The 17,355-nt window shown below is 39.7% G+C and overlaps 2 protein-coding genes across 2 annotated transcripts; both read right to left on the reverse strand.

Annotated features, from left to right (window-relative positions):
- Window positions 1–679: 679 nt before the first annotated feature.
- On the reverse strand, window positions 680–7,446 carry LOC130561771 (pre-B-cell leukemia transcription factor 1-like). The gene is made up of 2 exons (XM_057346342.1): window positions 6,140–7,446; window positions 680–770 (listed from the first exon to the last, which is right to left on the reverse strand). The coding sequence occupies exons 1-2, from the start codon at window positions 6,322–6,324 to the stop codon at window positions 680–682; spliced, it is 276 nt and encodes a 91-aa protein (XP_057202325.1). The 5' UTR covers window positions 6,325–7,446.
- Window positions 7,447–8,956: 1,510 nt separating this feature from the next.
- On the reverse strand, window positions 8,957–16,106 carry LOC130561691 (kinetochore-associated protein DSN1 homolog). The gene is made up of 11 exons (XM_057346176.1): window positions 16,055–16,106; window positions 15,726–15,753; window positions 15,210–15,486; window positions 14,740–14,813; window positions 14,557–14,629; window positions 14,384–14,465; window positions 14,250–14,300; window positions 14,082–14,153; window positions 13,181–13,328; window positions 12,643–12,730; window positions 8,957–11,563 (listed from the first exon to the last, which is right to left on the reverse strand). Exons 1-11 carry the CDS (start codon window positions 16,084–16,086, stop codon window positions 11,472–11,474), a joined length of 1,017 nt encoding a protein of 338 aa, XP_057202159.1. The 5' UTR covers window positions 16,087–16,106; the 3' UTR covers window positions 8,957–11,471.
- Window positions 16,107–17,355: the final 1,249 nt, after the last annotated feature.

Genomic DNA, 17,355 nt, shown 5'->3' on the forward strand with positions numbered 1-17,355 from the left:
CCCCCGACACCCGCTCCTCCAGCCTACCCTTTACTTGCATCCAATTATAGGAAAGTAAGACCGGGTTATTGACAGATTGCCACGAACCGACCGCTGCACATCATTTCTGCACTGTAATTCCACATGAGCGTGCTTGTTACGGAACCCGAGACGGATTCTAGTTGCAGGATATGACAGGAAAGAAACGAGAGAAACCGTGACACAAAGACAACGCCAACACCTCCATAAATATTTAATCATTTGTCAGCCTCTCGTTTGAGGGGAGAAAGCTACGGATCTGCCAGAAAACTGACCACTGTGGATGTGCCGGTTAAAATGCGAGAGATGTTACCCGATGGTTTCCGTGGATGGCGTTCGCAATGAGAACATACCGAATACGTGATATACAGGCCAACAGTGCGACTAAAACGTACACACTTGTTGCTATCTCAAATCAAAGTGAAAATGTGCCCAACACAAACACTAAATCTATTACGGTGACACTTAATGACCCCAGTGGGTGACACAAAAGGACATATGGACACCCCAGAGCGACGCTATAGATGCTAAAAAAAAGAGGGTTGGGACACAATGCGTTCGGTTGGATGATTATTAAACACCTGTCTCTGCATATGGTCAATCCAGAATCAATACAACGTAATAACATCATCTACCGGAACGGCGGTTCTGGCTTGGCGAATTAAGCGATCGACTTACCTGTTTTCTCTTTGATCTCGCATAGAACGCTGAAGAGAGCCGGCTTCATCCTGTGGCAGTTCAGGGCATGTTTCCTGCAGGAGAGAAAGAACTTGTTAACAAGGTTCAGTGGATATTTCATTTCACATAGTAACAGACCGATACGCAAGACTCTGCATTAGCCAGTTTACAGTGGTTAAATAGTACTTTCCCATTGGGCCAGTTCCAAATGTCCCCTTTTCTTGTGTCAACGATTCACATTTACATGTCATTCTTTGTAAATTTTAGAGCAAGATGATTGCTTATGTAATTCCACCATTTTTTGGGACATCTCATTTACCATAATTCGATCACATGGCCACTCTTTAAAAGGAACAGTTCACCTTCAAAATGAAAATTCTGTCATCATTTACAAAACCAATGCAAGTCAATGGGGACCAACATTTTTCTTAATATCTTCTTTCGTGTTCTGCAGAAGAAAGTCAAACAGGTTTGAAATGACAATAAGGTGAGTAAATGACAGACTTTTCATTTTTAAGGTGAACTATTCCTTTAACATCAGCATTAAAAATGGCACAACAATTTCCCAAACACTTAATACTACAATGAAAAAAAATTCTTCGTAGTAAAATGTAAGGGCAGAAAATCACCCCAATATGAACAACTACAACATTTATAGCGCACATCACAGTTCCGCTTTCAAACAAACAGGAGTTATTACACGTACTCTAAACATGCCTTTAACATTCACCCCTCGGTGTGATTACAATCACAAGTACAAACATCCACTCAGGAATCAATCACACAAGATGTAATGGAAATGCAAAAGCTTTAGAGTCACGTCTTAGCGTCTGTAGATGGAGAAGATACAGCAGCCCCGGATCACTCCGGCTAAATGAGTAACTGACACATGGTCTTCATTCGTCTTCGGGGAAAAGCATTCCACCCTTTAATGGTATTATCCAGTCCTTTTTACACCTCGAACGTGCTTAATTTATTGAGCGGGCCTGGACAATATCAAAACAAGTGAGGACCCTCCGGTTCACAAAGGAAACGTTCATCTCAAAGCAAGAATCATATGTGCGAAATCTGTTCATCGATCATTTCAGGGCAGTCTCCCATCAGCAAACTTTATTTCCAGGCTCAGTGGGCTCGGATGCGCAGGAAGCTTATCTACACGCGGCCAGATTTCAGGCGCTACTGTATTAAAGAGCAGATGAAGAGTGCTTTCCAGGAGCATTGTTAACCCCTAACAAACGCCAATAGTCCTGGTGTACTCATTAAAGTTGGGAAGCACTGGTAGATGTTCGTTGAACAGCTGGGTTTAACATGCCAGCTGAGCATGCAAAATGATAAAGACACAAATCAACGTGACGCACACCCACTTTAAAGTACGCAAAGGGGTTTCTTTGCTTTGCATTAGCGTTTTTGTTCAAGGCTGTTGATGGACAAGTGCTTACAATATGAAGTGTGTGACCCCGTCTGACGTTCGGAGACAAACGTATGACTTGTTTTTCATGTGGTTGTTTGGGAATACAGCAAAATTTCAATGTTGAAGGCCAGACAATATGATGCATACTGCACCACAATGCAAAGACCACTAGTCTTAAACTGCACAACACCACACCTGCCGCTTATATACCGCAGCTGGTCACAACTAAACAAAGGTTGAATGCTTCCCTTTGCTCCGAGGCAAACAGAACAAGATGAGGGAAAATCCCCCCAAAAGCACGAAGCCTTAAGCTGATGTCACACTTTGTAACTTGTTGGGTAATTCTGTCGGAAACGGGCGATAGCGCGAGTTACTAGCCTGAGAAGTAACTGTCGATTAGTTTCTTATCACTTTTCAATTGCGTTTCATCAAATGCAGGTTAGTTTGAAGCACAGCGAACAGATTTACTTCTAGCTATGACTCCATTTTCTGTCACAAATGTTCTCTGTTGGGTTTAATGTGTTTTTGCGCTCAAATATTTCCGGTACGTCACGTTCAAGGTGAAAGAAAATGAAGACTGCAAAAGCGCTAGTCTTTAACATTTGCAATAAACTCAAGCAATTCAAGCAGACTGAACCTGACAAATACAGAAACATTACATAACATCAACTGACAATACAAACAAAAAACCCAAACGCACATCTATGGATGGATGATCATGATGTGATTGAAACTTCTAGTGTTTTGCAAATACTGAGGGTTACGTGAAGAAGGCACAGGGGTGAAATTAAGTGCAAGTCTGTATGACGTTAACCTGGATGTTAGAATGTGAGAATTAAAACTTGAAGTGCTATTCATAAAAGACTAAACTGTTTGTTTTAAAGTATGTGAGTGTAATTTGCCCTTTATCGTCTGTATGGAGGGGATGATCAGGGAGGGGGGGTGCTCATGCGCTCCTGTACTGACCTGTGCTGGAAGTTGAGCGGCAGGGCGCACCCTGCTGTGCTCCCCCCCAGCTCCCCCTCCCTCTGTGGGGTCCACTGCGCCGGTGCCTCCTCTGGCCAGCATCTGGACACAGGGCAACAGGGTGAGAGGCTCGGGGCAGAAGGCACAGACAGCGCTGGCATCTGCCTCCTGCGTCCCAAAGACATCCCCCCCATACATCCCGCTACACTGGGACCCCCACGGTAGAAAATGCAGATCAAGAAAAGAAACCGAGAAGCGTGGCATATGAGTAAGCATGCACGTGATGCAGAAATCAGAACATGTCTGATTTTGCCAAAAAATACTTGAGATGTTGGAACAAAGTTCTGAGTAACACAAGCAGTGCTAAGAAAAACGTATAGTCCTGCATGCTTTTGAAAACTAAATATGCTTTTATGTCTAAAAATGTCTCATCTGATGTTTGCAAATACTGAACACCGAATTACTGAATGAAGATGATCATTTGCATATGGCAGATTGTGTTTGGGTGTTAAGGTTAGCTCTACTCCATGAGATGCAATCTAATCTGATTGATCAACTCATCACTGGACCTTATCTTCTAATATTGGCAGTAAAAGAGAGTCTTCTGCATTTCCTTTATTGAACATACAATAAAAAAGCAATTCAGAAGGGCCACGTTTTAATGCGCTCTTTCCATTCTCTGAATGAGGCATGGGCCTCTACTCGGCAAATAATGCAGGTTTGGGACACATTACACTAATTAATCGAAGATGCATTATGATGAGACACAAATCTATTTAATGAGATACCACAACAGTGCATGTTTCATTACTATTAAATAAAGGACCTCTGTTTATTGAAGATGAAAAAGTCACTGCACATTAAGTTACTATTTCCCACACTTAGAATGCTGACCACGCTCGATAATAAACCCGTTGGACCCGGGAAACACTTTCCAAAATGTGCATGAAACCGCCTCCTCTGCCCTAAACCCATCCCACACTTAACAAAATAATAACGCATATTTGCCGCCACAACATCCCACACTTAACAAAACAATAATGCATGTTTCTCTCAGGCATCTCAACTATTTCAGCTCGGTGCGGAAGTACCGAAGGGCATTCTTGCTTCATAACCGCAGAAGACAAGACTGAACTTAGACTGAATGGAAATTTAGACTTAAATGCAATTTCCGTGCACCGCTAACAATATCTCACGTCATGCTTAAAGGACTAGTCACCCAAAAATGAAACTCCCGAGTCCTGTCATCATTTACTCTTAAACATGAAGCTGTCAAATCTAATTTGCACTTGTGCATATTAAAACCTGACACCTGAAAACGTGTTGCACCAAGTCTATGATGCTAAATGCCATTTGTTATCACGCATCTCAACCAAACAGAGGTGCGAAAAAGCTTGTGTGTGCAAATTAGATTTAAGAGATACAGTGTCGGGAAAGATTTTCAGCAAAAGATAACAGTTATTTTAACCTGGTTCTCACACATGGCTTCGAAAGACTGTAAAATGACCAAATAAGCAATTTCAACTTTTTTATTAGTAACTGTATTTCAACACCAGTCAAGATTTAAGATAATAAATTGAAATGACTTGTACAACAAATTAAGTTTGTGCATTCAAGTAAGTTCAAATAGATTGGGGGGTTTTAACAGTGCATAAAGCGTGAGTCTTACGGACTACTTTTAAAACACAATGGACATTCTGCAAAACATCTCTTCTTGTATTATCTCTTCAGTCATCCATAACAAACAACATAATGGGCAGTAAATGATGACACGCATATTTGGGTGAACTACTCCTGGTTGTTTACTCTAAAAAACCTACATGTCCAAACACAAGAGTCAGACCCTCTCTAAGGAGTCTCTTCTAAAGGTGTAATAAAACGCCTATCACCCACATTAAACGAGAGAAATGCTGCAATATATGTAAAAGGCGACCCCTCCATCTCATTAATAGAAACTCAATTTGCGGACAGCTGCACTCGCGCGCACATTATAGGAGAATTGATTGCGCCCAACACACAATGAAAAGGATGAACACCAGGGAGGAGGGGGGAGAGAGAGAAGTGAATTAATTAAGAGAACCAGGTGGTCAAATGGCTTGGTGGAAAATCACAAGCTAATGACACATCACAGGCCATAGACGCACGCGAACCCTCATTAAACGGCGTCTTTTGTCCGGGATCAGCGCGCGAGTTGACCTCTCAACAGATCGCAGGTCACGGCGCGCGATCCGCTCGCGAAAGGATCGATTGCATCCCGGTCAATATAATGTACCCTGGCCGGACTTGAGGGAAATCTCGAGGAAAAGCGGAAAAAGTCGCCTGTCGGGTTGTTTGTTTCGTCTGGACTGGAGCTCCAGTCTGACAACGTTGGACGGCGATGACTTAATTAGGCGCGCGCTAATTATCTATGCTAATGACGACGTAGCAGATTAATCCAATTCATTTATCTAGCGGCCCTTGTTCTGGCAGACGCTCACTTAAAACCAAATGGCTTCGCAGCGCCTATGGTGTCTCTGATAACAAACATATCGGTTGACCTCTAAAGCCTGTCTGAAAACGCGAAGCGACCCTACTTAGCGCACCAGAAGTGTTTGTTTGGAAATTCTTTTTTTATGTTTATCTGACGCTTTTTGTTTTGACGTTAGTTGACTTGGCGGGAGCTGTTTGGATTTCTTTTATTAGCAGATTTATAGAAAAAACGAATCGTATAAACTCGTTGTTCGTTTAAAAGTCGCATAAAAAGCACACGGTTAATTATCCATTAAATTGTAAAACTCCGTAAAGAAAACTGTGCCAGGCAACCCTTCGCCACGCATTCATTTAATCGCCACATGGGAATTTGCTGCAATTCATTTTCAGGCAAAAAGAACAGCGCGTGGATACTGTGGCGGTATGATGCCTCTATGCGTACACGTTGTTTATATACACACACTGTGTTTTCTGTGAATGCACTATAGTAAAAAAAAGTATCCAGTTTTGCATACAATATAGATTAGGTATGATCCGCATGAAAACAAAGTGCGTCCATGTTTTCAACACTCTCACTTCTCACACGGGTCTGCTTACCTCGCCTGGGCTTCGTCGAGGCTCTCGTCCGTGATGGCCATTATCTGCTGGAGAATATCCCCAATGTCTTGCTGCGGCTGGCCCAGGGATTGCTGCTTCCGAACCGAATCGGGGTCACCCACGTCGGCTTGAGAGAGTCCGCCGAGTCCGCCCATGCTAGCCAGCATTCGGGTCTGTTCATCCATAATACTTTTACGCCAAATTTCGCCGTTTCCCCACAGCAAACCAATGAAAACGTTTCACACCCGTGCACCGATCTACCTTAGCGATCATGTACCGCCACCAACCTAAGTATTAACGTGGAGACTAACGAACGCCTTTATAAAAACAACGTAAACCGATTTGAAACGTGAAATTTGTCCACATTAAAACGACGCGCGAATGTTGTCTAAAGGTAGTGCATAGGTATACAACCAGCACGCATGGGTCTGTGCAAGAAAAATATACCAGACGGCATGCAATTCCTGCTAAAACTAGTATTTTAAATCGGCGTTGGTGCAAAAAACACGTAAAATCGAAAGGTAAGCGCTGGAGACTCGCACGCAATCTAACATGAAAATAAACGCGTCCCTGGAAACATGAAGTATCCCACGCGCTGCATCTCAAAGTATCTCCTCTCTGAACAACTTCCAGTCTGCTACAAAATCTCTAAAAACGCGTGTGAACAAAACACGGCACTAGCTTTTTCCTCAACGCGTTGTTGTCGATGACAGCTGGAAGCAGGAGAAACCTCAGTATACGGAGCGACACTAACGTTACTAACAAGCTGGACTAAACCAACCAGCGCTGCTAACAAGCTAATAGAGAAAAAAAGTGTCCGCTGGTAATAAATCAAAATAGAAACTCCACAGTTGGTTTATTAACGTCTCCCCGCTTAGGAAAAATAAAAACACGCCCGCTAAAATAAATTTCGAGAGCAATTAATTATTGTAACAGTTTTCAGGCGGAATGAAGAAATCTCCGACACAATTGACTCGCAGTCTTGGCTAGCTGCTTAGCAGCGAGGCTAACTAGCATTTGAGCGATGCTATAATTCATACGGCTCCAAAAACCCTTCGGGACCGACAGCAAACTGCCCCCTGGCCCTGCGCTAAATGCCCCGACCGCGGTGCACGACTTCTATGCGGACGGCGCGAAAAAACTGCGTTCACGGCTCAGAATGGAAATGCTCAGCTCCATCCCAGCCAACTCGAAACAGTTGGTTTCTTCCCAAGCCGTGGTGCTGTCGTAGAAAGACTTTCCCCTCTCTCTAGCGTTCTCCTCCTCGGCGGCTCTTTCTCCCCCTCTGATCGAACGCACCGCTGCGCGCACTCACTACAGACGACGCAATACGTCACCAGCGCGCACACGAGAGCTGCTACTAGAGAGAGCCTCTAGGGGCAGTGAACGCGCACACTTTGACTGCACTGTTAAGATTTGAAAATCAGCTGTACGGCTGTGAGATTGGTTTCATTTGTTTGACTTTGCCCTGGTGAGTGACTATAAACCTTGCGTTCATATTTCTAATAAGACCTTTAGGTAAACACAAATGAGACAATTAATTATTGTTACCTGAACACATTTAGAATACTGCCATAGCTGAATTACAGTCACTGCCTCGCTTCATTTTCAGAATTACTCAAAAGGGTGTCTTGGGCAAACAGTTTAAATGCAATGCCAGTGTTATCCACCTAACTTGCACTGGAGTTTAGAATAATCATTTATTGACTTAATAGAATAGACTATGCATATTTTGCAGGAACTGTAGGTTGTATTATATAAAATCCACATTCAAATATTGTAATGTTATTTTTCATGTAGAAAAAAGTAAAATGGGGCAAATTGTGATCATTTTATTGACTCAATGCTTGTGAACAAATAACGGTTTCACAGACTGATATGTTCTTTCAAGAAACCCAGGCATGAGGTTTACAATGCATTTGGCGAAACAGTCATATTTTAACATGCCTTCTAGATCATTTGCACTAAATTACAAAAAGCATTACAATATTCAGCAATAGTATTCAGCATAAGACAATTGTAACAAAATAATCTTGTTTAGCTTGCCCTTTAGATGTCACACTTTGACAAGATAACACTGTCCAAAATACATTAAACCAGTGGTTTTCAAACTTTTTCATTGTAAGGCCCCTTTGTGTAGGGTGCATCACGTTGTGGCCCCCCAAATAAGTACTTATCTTATACTTGAACCAAAAACATATTCAGTTTTACAATGCTGGAACATCAATTCTTTTGGTTGGTGGTCTTATTTTTCTGATGTTTGATTGCATACATTTTATGATAAATTTCTATATTTCATAAAATGCCACAAAATCTGTGGCCACCCTGGATCCATCTTGGGGGCCCCCAGTTTGAGAACCACTGCATTAAACAACTAGAGACATTTTCAAGGTGTCATTCAAGACTGAATGAGATTATAGGCCAAATTTGGGCTATAGGACAATATTTAAAGGGATAGGTCATCCAAAAATGAAAAATCTGTCATCATTTATTCACCCTCAGGTTGTTTCAAACCTGTATACATTTCTTTGTTCCAATGAACACAGGGAAAGATGTTTGGATGAATGTTAGCAATTTTCAGTTCTGGGACACCATCCACTACCATAGTGGGGAAAAATATTGTATTTATTTTGTTGAACACATAATGAGATATTTTGAAGAATTTAGGAAAACAAAGAGTTCTCGGGCACCTTTGACTACCATTTAATTCTTCCTACTATGGTAGTCAATGATGTCCTAGAACTGAAAATTACTAACATTCTTCCAAATATCTTTCTCTGTGTTCATCGGAACAAAGTAATTTATACAGGTACGAAATTACATAAGGGTGAGTAAATGGTGACAGTACTTTCATTTTTGGGTGCCATCCCTTTCAAATTTATATACAAAGATATCAATGAATTTGATACAGATTTGTCTTGTCATAAGGTGAAATTTCACTAACAATATGTATGCCAGAGAGTGAAACCGACAAGGTGTTAAGCCCTTTAAAGAAAATATAGGGCACCTAAGCACAAAATTCAGATTCATTATCTGAAATGTCTGGTAAATGTAATCCGACAGAATTACTGATGTTCCATCTGTATTTTCAATAAAGACACTAAAAACCACCGGAACCCACCAAACTAACCTAAACCAAAAGGTATATGAAAACGCGATTGAATACAACAGTTTAATAAGTGTTAAAATGTAAGCGTTATTTGGTAACAAATGAACACATTTCAAGTTACGACTTCAATTAATCTGAGTCATATACTGCAAATCATTTTTTATCTAACAGTACATAGAATGAATGTATATTTATAAATGGCTCGAACCAACGTCGCTTATTTTTCCAAGTGCACAGACAGAGCAGATTAAAAATAAGTGGTCCCAATGTTTTTTGCAAACGTGGACGTTTTTGGTAGTTCATCGCTCAGAAAGGAAAGACAGACAAATGGCTGCTGGGATACATGGAGAGGAGATGCAGCCTGGAGCATTTCAATGGGAGTTGGATGGTGTGTGTGCAGAGAGGAATAGGACAAAACCGCTGCTGGTTTATGCTGACGCGGAGCACATCTCTCGGCTACAATCTAACACTAATCAATCTGAAGTGAGAATGAGAATATTAGAGAACAACCCGTAACCTGAACTCATTATCACAGCATTGCTTTCACACAACATTTTGGGTAATTGAAAATCCATATTTTTTAAGATCTTTTACTTTTGATTTCCTGAATGATGGAGCACTGTGACCAGCGATTAATTTGAACAAAAATCACATCTGTAGATCTAAAATGTAACGCAATGATAAAAAGACATTTTGGGTCAGACATCAAGATTGGCAAGACGCGAGTATATGAATATATTTAATAAGGATCCTTTTCTGTTTATTACACGCATCGAAACGATATAAACATATATAAAACCACACGGGTTTCAGTATGCTGACAGTAAATGAAAAAGTAGAGCATAATGTAATATGTCCAGCGAAAAGGGAAGATACGGTTTTTCTCATAAGATAAAACTCCATACTTACGCAGACATCTTCCGTATCACATACATAGATTAATCATTGTCAATTGACGTTTAATTTAAAAGTATTTTCCACCATGAGAATAGTTTTTTTCTCCTCTCTACTCTGAATAGGTATTCTTTTTAAATCAGTTTGAGGCAGATGCACCCTCAGCCCACAAGCGCATAGCCTCATTTTCATCTAAATAAGAATCGATCTCTCTTGCTGTGCCACCCCCAGTGCTTCTAACGCTTAACCCCAGTCTCCTGCTACACCACCTCCATCCCTACATTAACAGAGAACACTAAACACAAGCCGGGTCTCATCAGCCTTCAAGCAAAAAAGGGTAAAATGACCTCATTTGAAGAGAAACAACCAAAACGGCTTACGAGATCTGAAGAGTTAAAGGTTTCCTGATGGCCCATGCTACTTGAGAATCTTAAAACGTCTGTCTTCAATCTTTTTGATCACAGTGGACCAACTATTCCAAGTGAACTGCTTTGTTCTATCTCAAATATTATTGGCTTGAGAGTTCAGAGTAGGACATGTTTAGTCTTGAGGGCATGGAAACGTGATCTAAACAGATTGAACGCTGAAGTGTAGAAATCATTGGGAAAATCCTGTGAGCTTTCATCTCGCTCAGCAGCCCCGCATTACAGAGAACAAGAGATGGAAGTGTGGGGGGAAGGGGTCAAGCCCATAGAATGGTCACAGGACGCGCAGAAATAAACATAATAGAGGCTAAAAGGCACTCAAAGAGCTCATGACTGAAGCCCAAAGGCCACCGTCTTTTCTTTAAGCTAATAACCGTGACGTAAAACATAAATACTTTCTCGATATTTGCCTGGGAAACAAGACACCAGTTCATTCAATCATTTCATCATCCAGGCGAAAGAAAAAACAGACACAAATCAATGAATATTAACCCTGGCCAATAAGGACCATTTAAAAGCAGTTGGGGGCTCACAACAGAATTTCTTCTGCAAACGAATAATACAGCTACTCTGTGTAAAGTAAATCTGCAGGCATTTAATTGTATTTAGAACCACTAAAATATTACAAAGCACTCTACAAAAGTTAAAAGTACACAGGTGAAGGAGCTTTGAATAACTAGACTGCCATCTAGTGTTCATCCGTGTCTTGTGTAAAAGTAAAAAACTGCATACGACTCCTACAACTATACAAATACAGCAGCTAAAAAATACAACGGGTAAAATTTGTGTCATTACTTATAACTACTGAAGCAGAAAAAATGTATGCCACAAAAACCTTATTTTCAGAGACGAAAGAACAAATGTTACAAGGTTAATGCATATAAAATTTGTCTTGATGATGACATCACTGTACACTAGGATGGGACGCTAGATACGGTCCTTTAATCAGCTGTCTAACTGGGGATGAGGGGATATTTTGGAATCCAGCCCTGGAAACTGTGGGAAAAACAGGTGTTGAATTTAATGATCATGACCATTACAGTGTTGACATCTGGTCCTATCACAGCAGATTTAGTTGCACTACATTTTGTCTTGGACTGTCCAGTGATTTCACTCAGTTATATAGATGGTTTCAGCGACGTTATGCGCCCCAAACTTAACTTCCTTTCACTAAAACAAATTCCTTGTATGTGCAAACAGACTTTATAATAAAGCTCTTTCTGATTCTGATATTAACAAATTAAATATAAAATGAATTGTTATCTAACCAAACACGGACAAAAGTTAAAGGAGCTGTATGTAACATTGACACCTAGCGGTTGAGCTTGGTATCGCAGTCCAAATTCAAAATATTGGTGAGGGTTTTTTCCCCGCCCCTCCTCCTCCTCCTCAGAGTCCATGCTCACAGGCGTTGCCAGACACTTACAGGGGTGTAATGGAAAGCATCAACTCTTACACTAAGTTTATCCGATCATTTATACATTTGCAGTGGTTTTGTTGTTTGCAAATATAACTCAATCAGCAGCTCGTTTCAGAGGATGCGTCCTCCGGAGGTCGCATTTACAGGCCATATTGCTGTCATGTTTAAATAACCGTAATAAAATTGTATATTACTCCTCGTAAGTTGTAAAATAATATAGTACCGGAAAGGGTGGAATCTGCCATCTCTGACACAGGTCATTTGCTTGCTGCAATATGCTGTGATTGTCGCCAACTGGCAACCGAGCTGTCGAAATACACTAGAGGGTAAATCGTCAGTGGGCGGGGTCACATGGATCAAAACAAAAACAGACATTCCGGCACGGAATGCACATTTCAGAGTGGAATAACTGGCTATAGCATTGTTTTTGGAAAAAACAATATATGAACTTAGCATTTTTCCTAAATGTCTACGAACACATATTAAGGTATTGTTTTGATTTAATACAGTAAAATTATTACATACTGCTCCTTTAACTTCGGGCCAGGCGGGTGCGTCTGATGAAAACGTCTTCATTACCACTGTTAAGCACGTCAATTTTATCTTGGAGATCTGAGGTATCTTTTACATTGGTTTAAAAACTAAATTTTCTCACCCATTCTGGCACTGGTCTCCTTTAGCAAAAGCTGAGAGTTTTCATGGAAAGACAAGAGCTCCCTCATGATACAACACTGAGAGTCCATCTGTGAAAACAAGAGATTCTTGCATATGACAAATACCCTCAAAGCAGGTTTGAGCTTCATTTTGAGACGCATTTTAAGAACAAAATAAATATACTAAAACACTTTGAAACAATTATTTGTAGCTTGAATACTAAATTCCACATTGAAATTTGCAATGTGGGACAACTGTCAGAAGAGGACAAGACAATACAAATTGCCCATAAACCAAAAACAATCTTGCTATGAAGTGATGTATAGCTTTTTTATAATAATCGCCATACTATGTGACTGGACAACACAGAAAGATGACAGGGACAAGATATAATTACATATAGTACATTGCGTATTTTAAATGCAAATCAGTGAATTTGGCTATGAATGTTTTTTTATGTATTTAATATGAATGTTTTACTAATATTAACATTTTCACTGAATGCAAAAAGCTCATGCTTTTATAAACAATGATCTTACCACTAACTCCATGTTTCTGAGCACTTTTTGTTGTCTCATTAGCACTGCCTTGTAGTCAGGTTTACTCTGAATTAGTTGACTCTGTGAAGATTTGGCAAGGCAGGACTGGTCCAGCGGCACTCCTTTCTCTTCTCCACGCTCCACACACCTGCAATGGGACAGAAATGTACACCCTCAGCAAACCATATTTTCTTTAAAACCCAATTACTTTTACCTAAGAAACTTTATACATTTATGTATACTAAGACCCTATCCACACTACTGTGTTTTCGTTTGAAAACGCATCTTTTTCTCTCCGCCTTGGCCTTTCGTCCACACTGAAACAGCGTTTTTGTCAACGAAAAAGGTGCTTTTTGAAAACGAAATCGAAAGTGGATACATCTGAAAAGGCCGTTTTCGCGTTGTAGTGTGGATGAGGAAAACGGATGGGTTTTAAAACGATGACGCGTTTTTTGTCATGTGACTGTCCTGTTTGATAGCATTAATGTCAGTTCATGCATACTTTAGATTGCATTTTAATTACTCGCAGTTCTTTTTTGGCAGCGGAGCATGAGTTCAGTTTAACTTTCGCAGCTTTATAGTCTTGTGTTACCCTTAGCAACATCTCTAAGTTACCTCGTTGTCTGTCTATTTAAAAAAACGGTGTATTTGCTCCACATTGTTGCGACATAATAAGGAAGAAAGAAAATAAACGCCTGACAGAAATGATACATTCTGACGTGCCTTAGGTTTTACTCGTGCGCAGTACATGGATGTTTTCGGACGTTTCAGTGTGGATGGGCAGCAGCATTTGGGAAACGCTTGAAAATGCTAGTCTGGACGAAGAGCGTTCTGAAAACGAAAACTCAGTTTTCAAATGAAACAAAACACACTAGTGTAGACAGAGTCTAATTGTGCTCACTTGTCTAGTTCATCGGCTTTGGTCCGGTGTTTGTTTAAAAGGGACTCCCAGGAAATAGTTTCAGCCTGTAACCTACAAGAGTATAGAGAATGTTTATTAATAGCCATAAAATCTAATAGTGAAAACAGAATTGAGTGTGAAATTGTAATAGCTGACTCACAAAATTACCTGTTTATGTCGTTCTGAATGCGTGACGTAATCCCTTTAACAGCAGGGTCACTGGAAACAGAGAAATCAGGCAAAAGTAAGTGTATTCCAACAATGATTGATTTATGCTATAAGCGAAAAAAGACATCCTTCACCTGTCAACACTTGGGAGTGAATTCTGAGTTTCTCCGCTAATCTCTTTAGCCGCAGTGTCCCACTGTTCATGCAAGGATTCAACTGCAAGAGATTAACATGAAATATCACATAATGTATTAGACAATTCATTTTTTTTACAACAGTTTTGCAGTATTAAGTAAAATGCCATTACGTTGCGTCTGAAGTGTCTCTATATCTACACCAGGAATAGTGTATAAACTGTTTTTGACCCTCTTCACTGTCTTCTATGCAAACAGAAAAGTTAAAAATGAACAAACACGAGTGAATAATGACGAAAATGTAAAACAAGTTAAGAAAGCAGCAAACTGATGTTATAAATAATAGTCACCAATACCTTCATTGCAGCTTTCATTAGCATCTCCAGTCTCTCATTGTCAGACAGAGAGAGGCTGACAGATTCACACAGGACTAGAAGAGAAAACCAATCACTTAATGGCAAAATAACAAATTGAAAAGCAAAAGCACGCACATCCACTTGAAATGGGTGCTCAACCAAAAACGTATCAAATGAAGAATATAAAGTCGGCACACCAAAGCTCCAAAAATAGAACGTTTTAATCGATTTTCACAAAACATGTAATGTTACGAGCAAACATGCTCTTCATCAGATAATTGAAAAACACTCGGCAACTATTTATATCCTCAGGTGATTGGATATCTAAAAATCACATGACAAACTACAGAGACAAAAACAACAAAAAAGTGATAATTAATATGAAACAATAAATAAAAATATCATCACCAAGGAAAAACAAAACTACAGATAACAAATTGAAGAATAAAATCCAGTGACTTGGCGCTCACGCTTTGAGGTGCTCTGGAAGGCTGGAAGAGAGCGCCGGCCCCTGGACGATCTCCTCCAGGATTTCCTCCGTGAATTTGGTTCTGGAGCAGGTTCCATATTTATAGATTCCCTCATGCCGTCCTCCACACAGCTCAACTTTGGATCCTTTGACTGTTGCTCTTCTCCTAAAGTCTGCATTACTGCAGGAGCAGGAGATGTGCAAGGAGACTTCTGAGGAGGTCCCGAGATGTGGTCACTGTCATGTGGCCGTTTGATCCCATGAGAAACCTCTGAGACCTAGACCAAGATACAACACAAGGCACTCACTCTCCCATTCAATATGCGAGGGGTTATTTGTTGTGCACGTGTCAAATGTATTACAGAAACATTTTAAATCAGTAAGGTAAGCATAGTAAGTTTCCTTTGGTTTAATATTTTAAAAGAAAACAACAAGCATATATTGACCATGATAATCTATGCAAATGACAGGTCGTTATTACAACATTATTAAAAAAGAAAAGTGAAAACAGATTTACCCTAGTCTGAATGCTGCTATCGTCATACCTGTAGAGGTAACGTTAATGACAGTCAGGTTATAACACATTTTATATGACAATGACAGTTTACTGTGTAACAATTTACAAAACCTTGTTTGCAACCTCAGATAAAGTGTTCATTTTAAACAACCACAACATTAGTCAATTGGACAACTTGTTAAATCCCTAACATTATCGCACGGAGTTGCAGCGCTTGACAGTTTTTTAAAAGCAGCATTCTAATAAAAGGGGCCATCTAAGGAAATTACAATATGAGTGAAAAAAAATATTTATGACGTGTAATCTAATGTAAACAACAAAACACTCACCGCTCGAATACTTCACTCTGAACCTCCGCCATTTTCTTTCAAAGCCCGCGCGCTGTCCTGTTATGCCACGACCACCTCTGCCGCGGTGGGTTGTGGGAACTGAAGTCATTTTAGATTTGGACAGCGTATCGGTCTTCATCCACTCTAAATTAGGTTTCATTTAGCAGGAATTTAAATGAACCTTAATTGTATTGATGTTTATTTTAATTATATAACTTATCTTGTTTGCCTAGTCGACATATAAAACACCTTAAGACATTTCCTTTAGAAGCAAAATTACAGAAGAATTGGAACAACGTTTTGGTATATTATGGTCCCATTTGGGTAACATAGTAATGTTTATATTAAAAAAAGAAAGACTTTGTAAAATGTCTTAAACGGTTAGGTAAAAAGACTTTTGTTAAATAACCAGTAATATTTCAGCCTGTAACACACACACTTAATGTACTTGCAGAAGGTCTTCTGCAGTCGTTTTATTTATGATGCTGTCAGATTGTTCTTCTCTTGTTCTGACTGTTTTCGTCACCCTATTTAAAGATATATTAATTCATTAAGACCATCATAATAACTATTTCTTTTTGTAAATAAGATTTGTTGTTGTGTTTGTTGTCTTTTATCATATAGACCGTTTCATCGGACGCGCGCGCGCGCGCGCCGGCCCCCTTTTAACTTTATGTTGGCTAGGGTCTAATAATTTAACTATTTATATTTAATTTAATTTATGTTAATATTTACTTTTTATTATTATTTTTCTTTAAAATACTTATATTAAATAAATAATTTGTTGAATGGTCCTGTAGTTAAACAAACTGTGTGGTACATTGACATCTAGCGGTTGAGCTTGGTATCGGAGTCAGGCATTCAAAATATTGGAGAGACAAGTTGCGAAGTAACGGTTCTTCTCTGTTTCTTTTGATTGTTATCAGAAGTAATCTAGTGGCACTCTATTGTTTGTGAATGTGTAACGGAAGTTCAATTGGGGGGAGGGGGTGTCACAAAAGTGCGCATGCGCAGTAACGTTTATGTTGTTAAGACGGAACCGTCGATCCCATTTTTGGAACTATAAGGTGTTGGTTATTTGCAGTCTTATCTATGATTTGTAAAGCCTCAAGCAATCATTGTGAAATGGTTTAGCCAAAATAAAATAACGATTTTATACACAGTCAATAACCAAAAATTATTTAAAAAAAGGTAATAATGATCCTATTATAACATTGAACTACTACAAAAACAGGCCAATGAGTACAAACCCGATTCCAAAAAAGTTGGGACACTGTACAAATTGTGAATAAAAACAGAAT

This window comes from Triplophysa rosa, linkage group LG11, assembly GCF_024868665.1.
Source record: "Triplophysa rosa linkage group LG11, Trosa_1v2, whole genome shotgun sequence".
Classification (NCBI taxonomy): Eukaryota; Metazoa; Chordata; class Actinopteri; order Cypriniformes; family Nemacheilidae; genus Triplophysa; species Triplophysa rosa.

Excerpts from the sequence above, each read along its gene's own strand:
- LOC130561771 (XM_057346342.1), bottom strand. The coding sequence starts at position 6,324 with ATGGATGAACAGACCCGAATGCTGGCTAGCATGGGCGGACTCGGCGGA. Across the intron at positions 771-6,139 it reads CTCGACGAAGCCCAGGCGAG|GAAACATGCCCTGAACTGCC; the intron begins GTAAGCAGACCC and ends TCTCTCCTGCAG.
- LOC130561691 (XM_057346176.1), bottom strand. The coding sequence starts at position 16,086 with ATGGCGGAGGTTCAGAGTGAAGTATTCGAGCG. Across the intron at positions 14,154-14,249 it reads ATTCAGAACGACATAAACAG|GTTACAGGCTGAAACTATTT; the intron begins GTAATTTTGTGA and ends ATACTCTTGTAG. Across the intron at positions 13,329-14,081 it reads AAAGCCGATGAACTAGACAA|GTGTGTGGAGCGTGGAGAAG; the intron begins GTGAGCACAATT and ends GTCCCATTGCAG.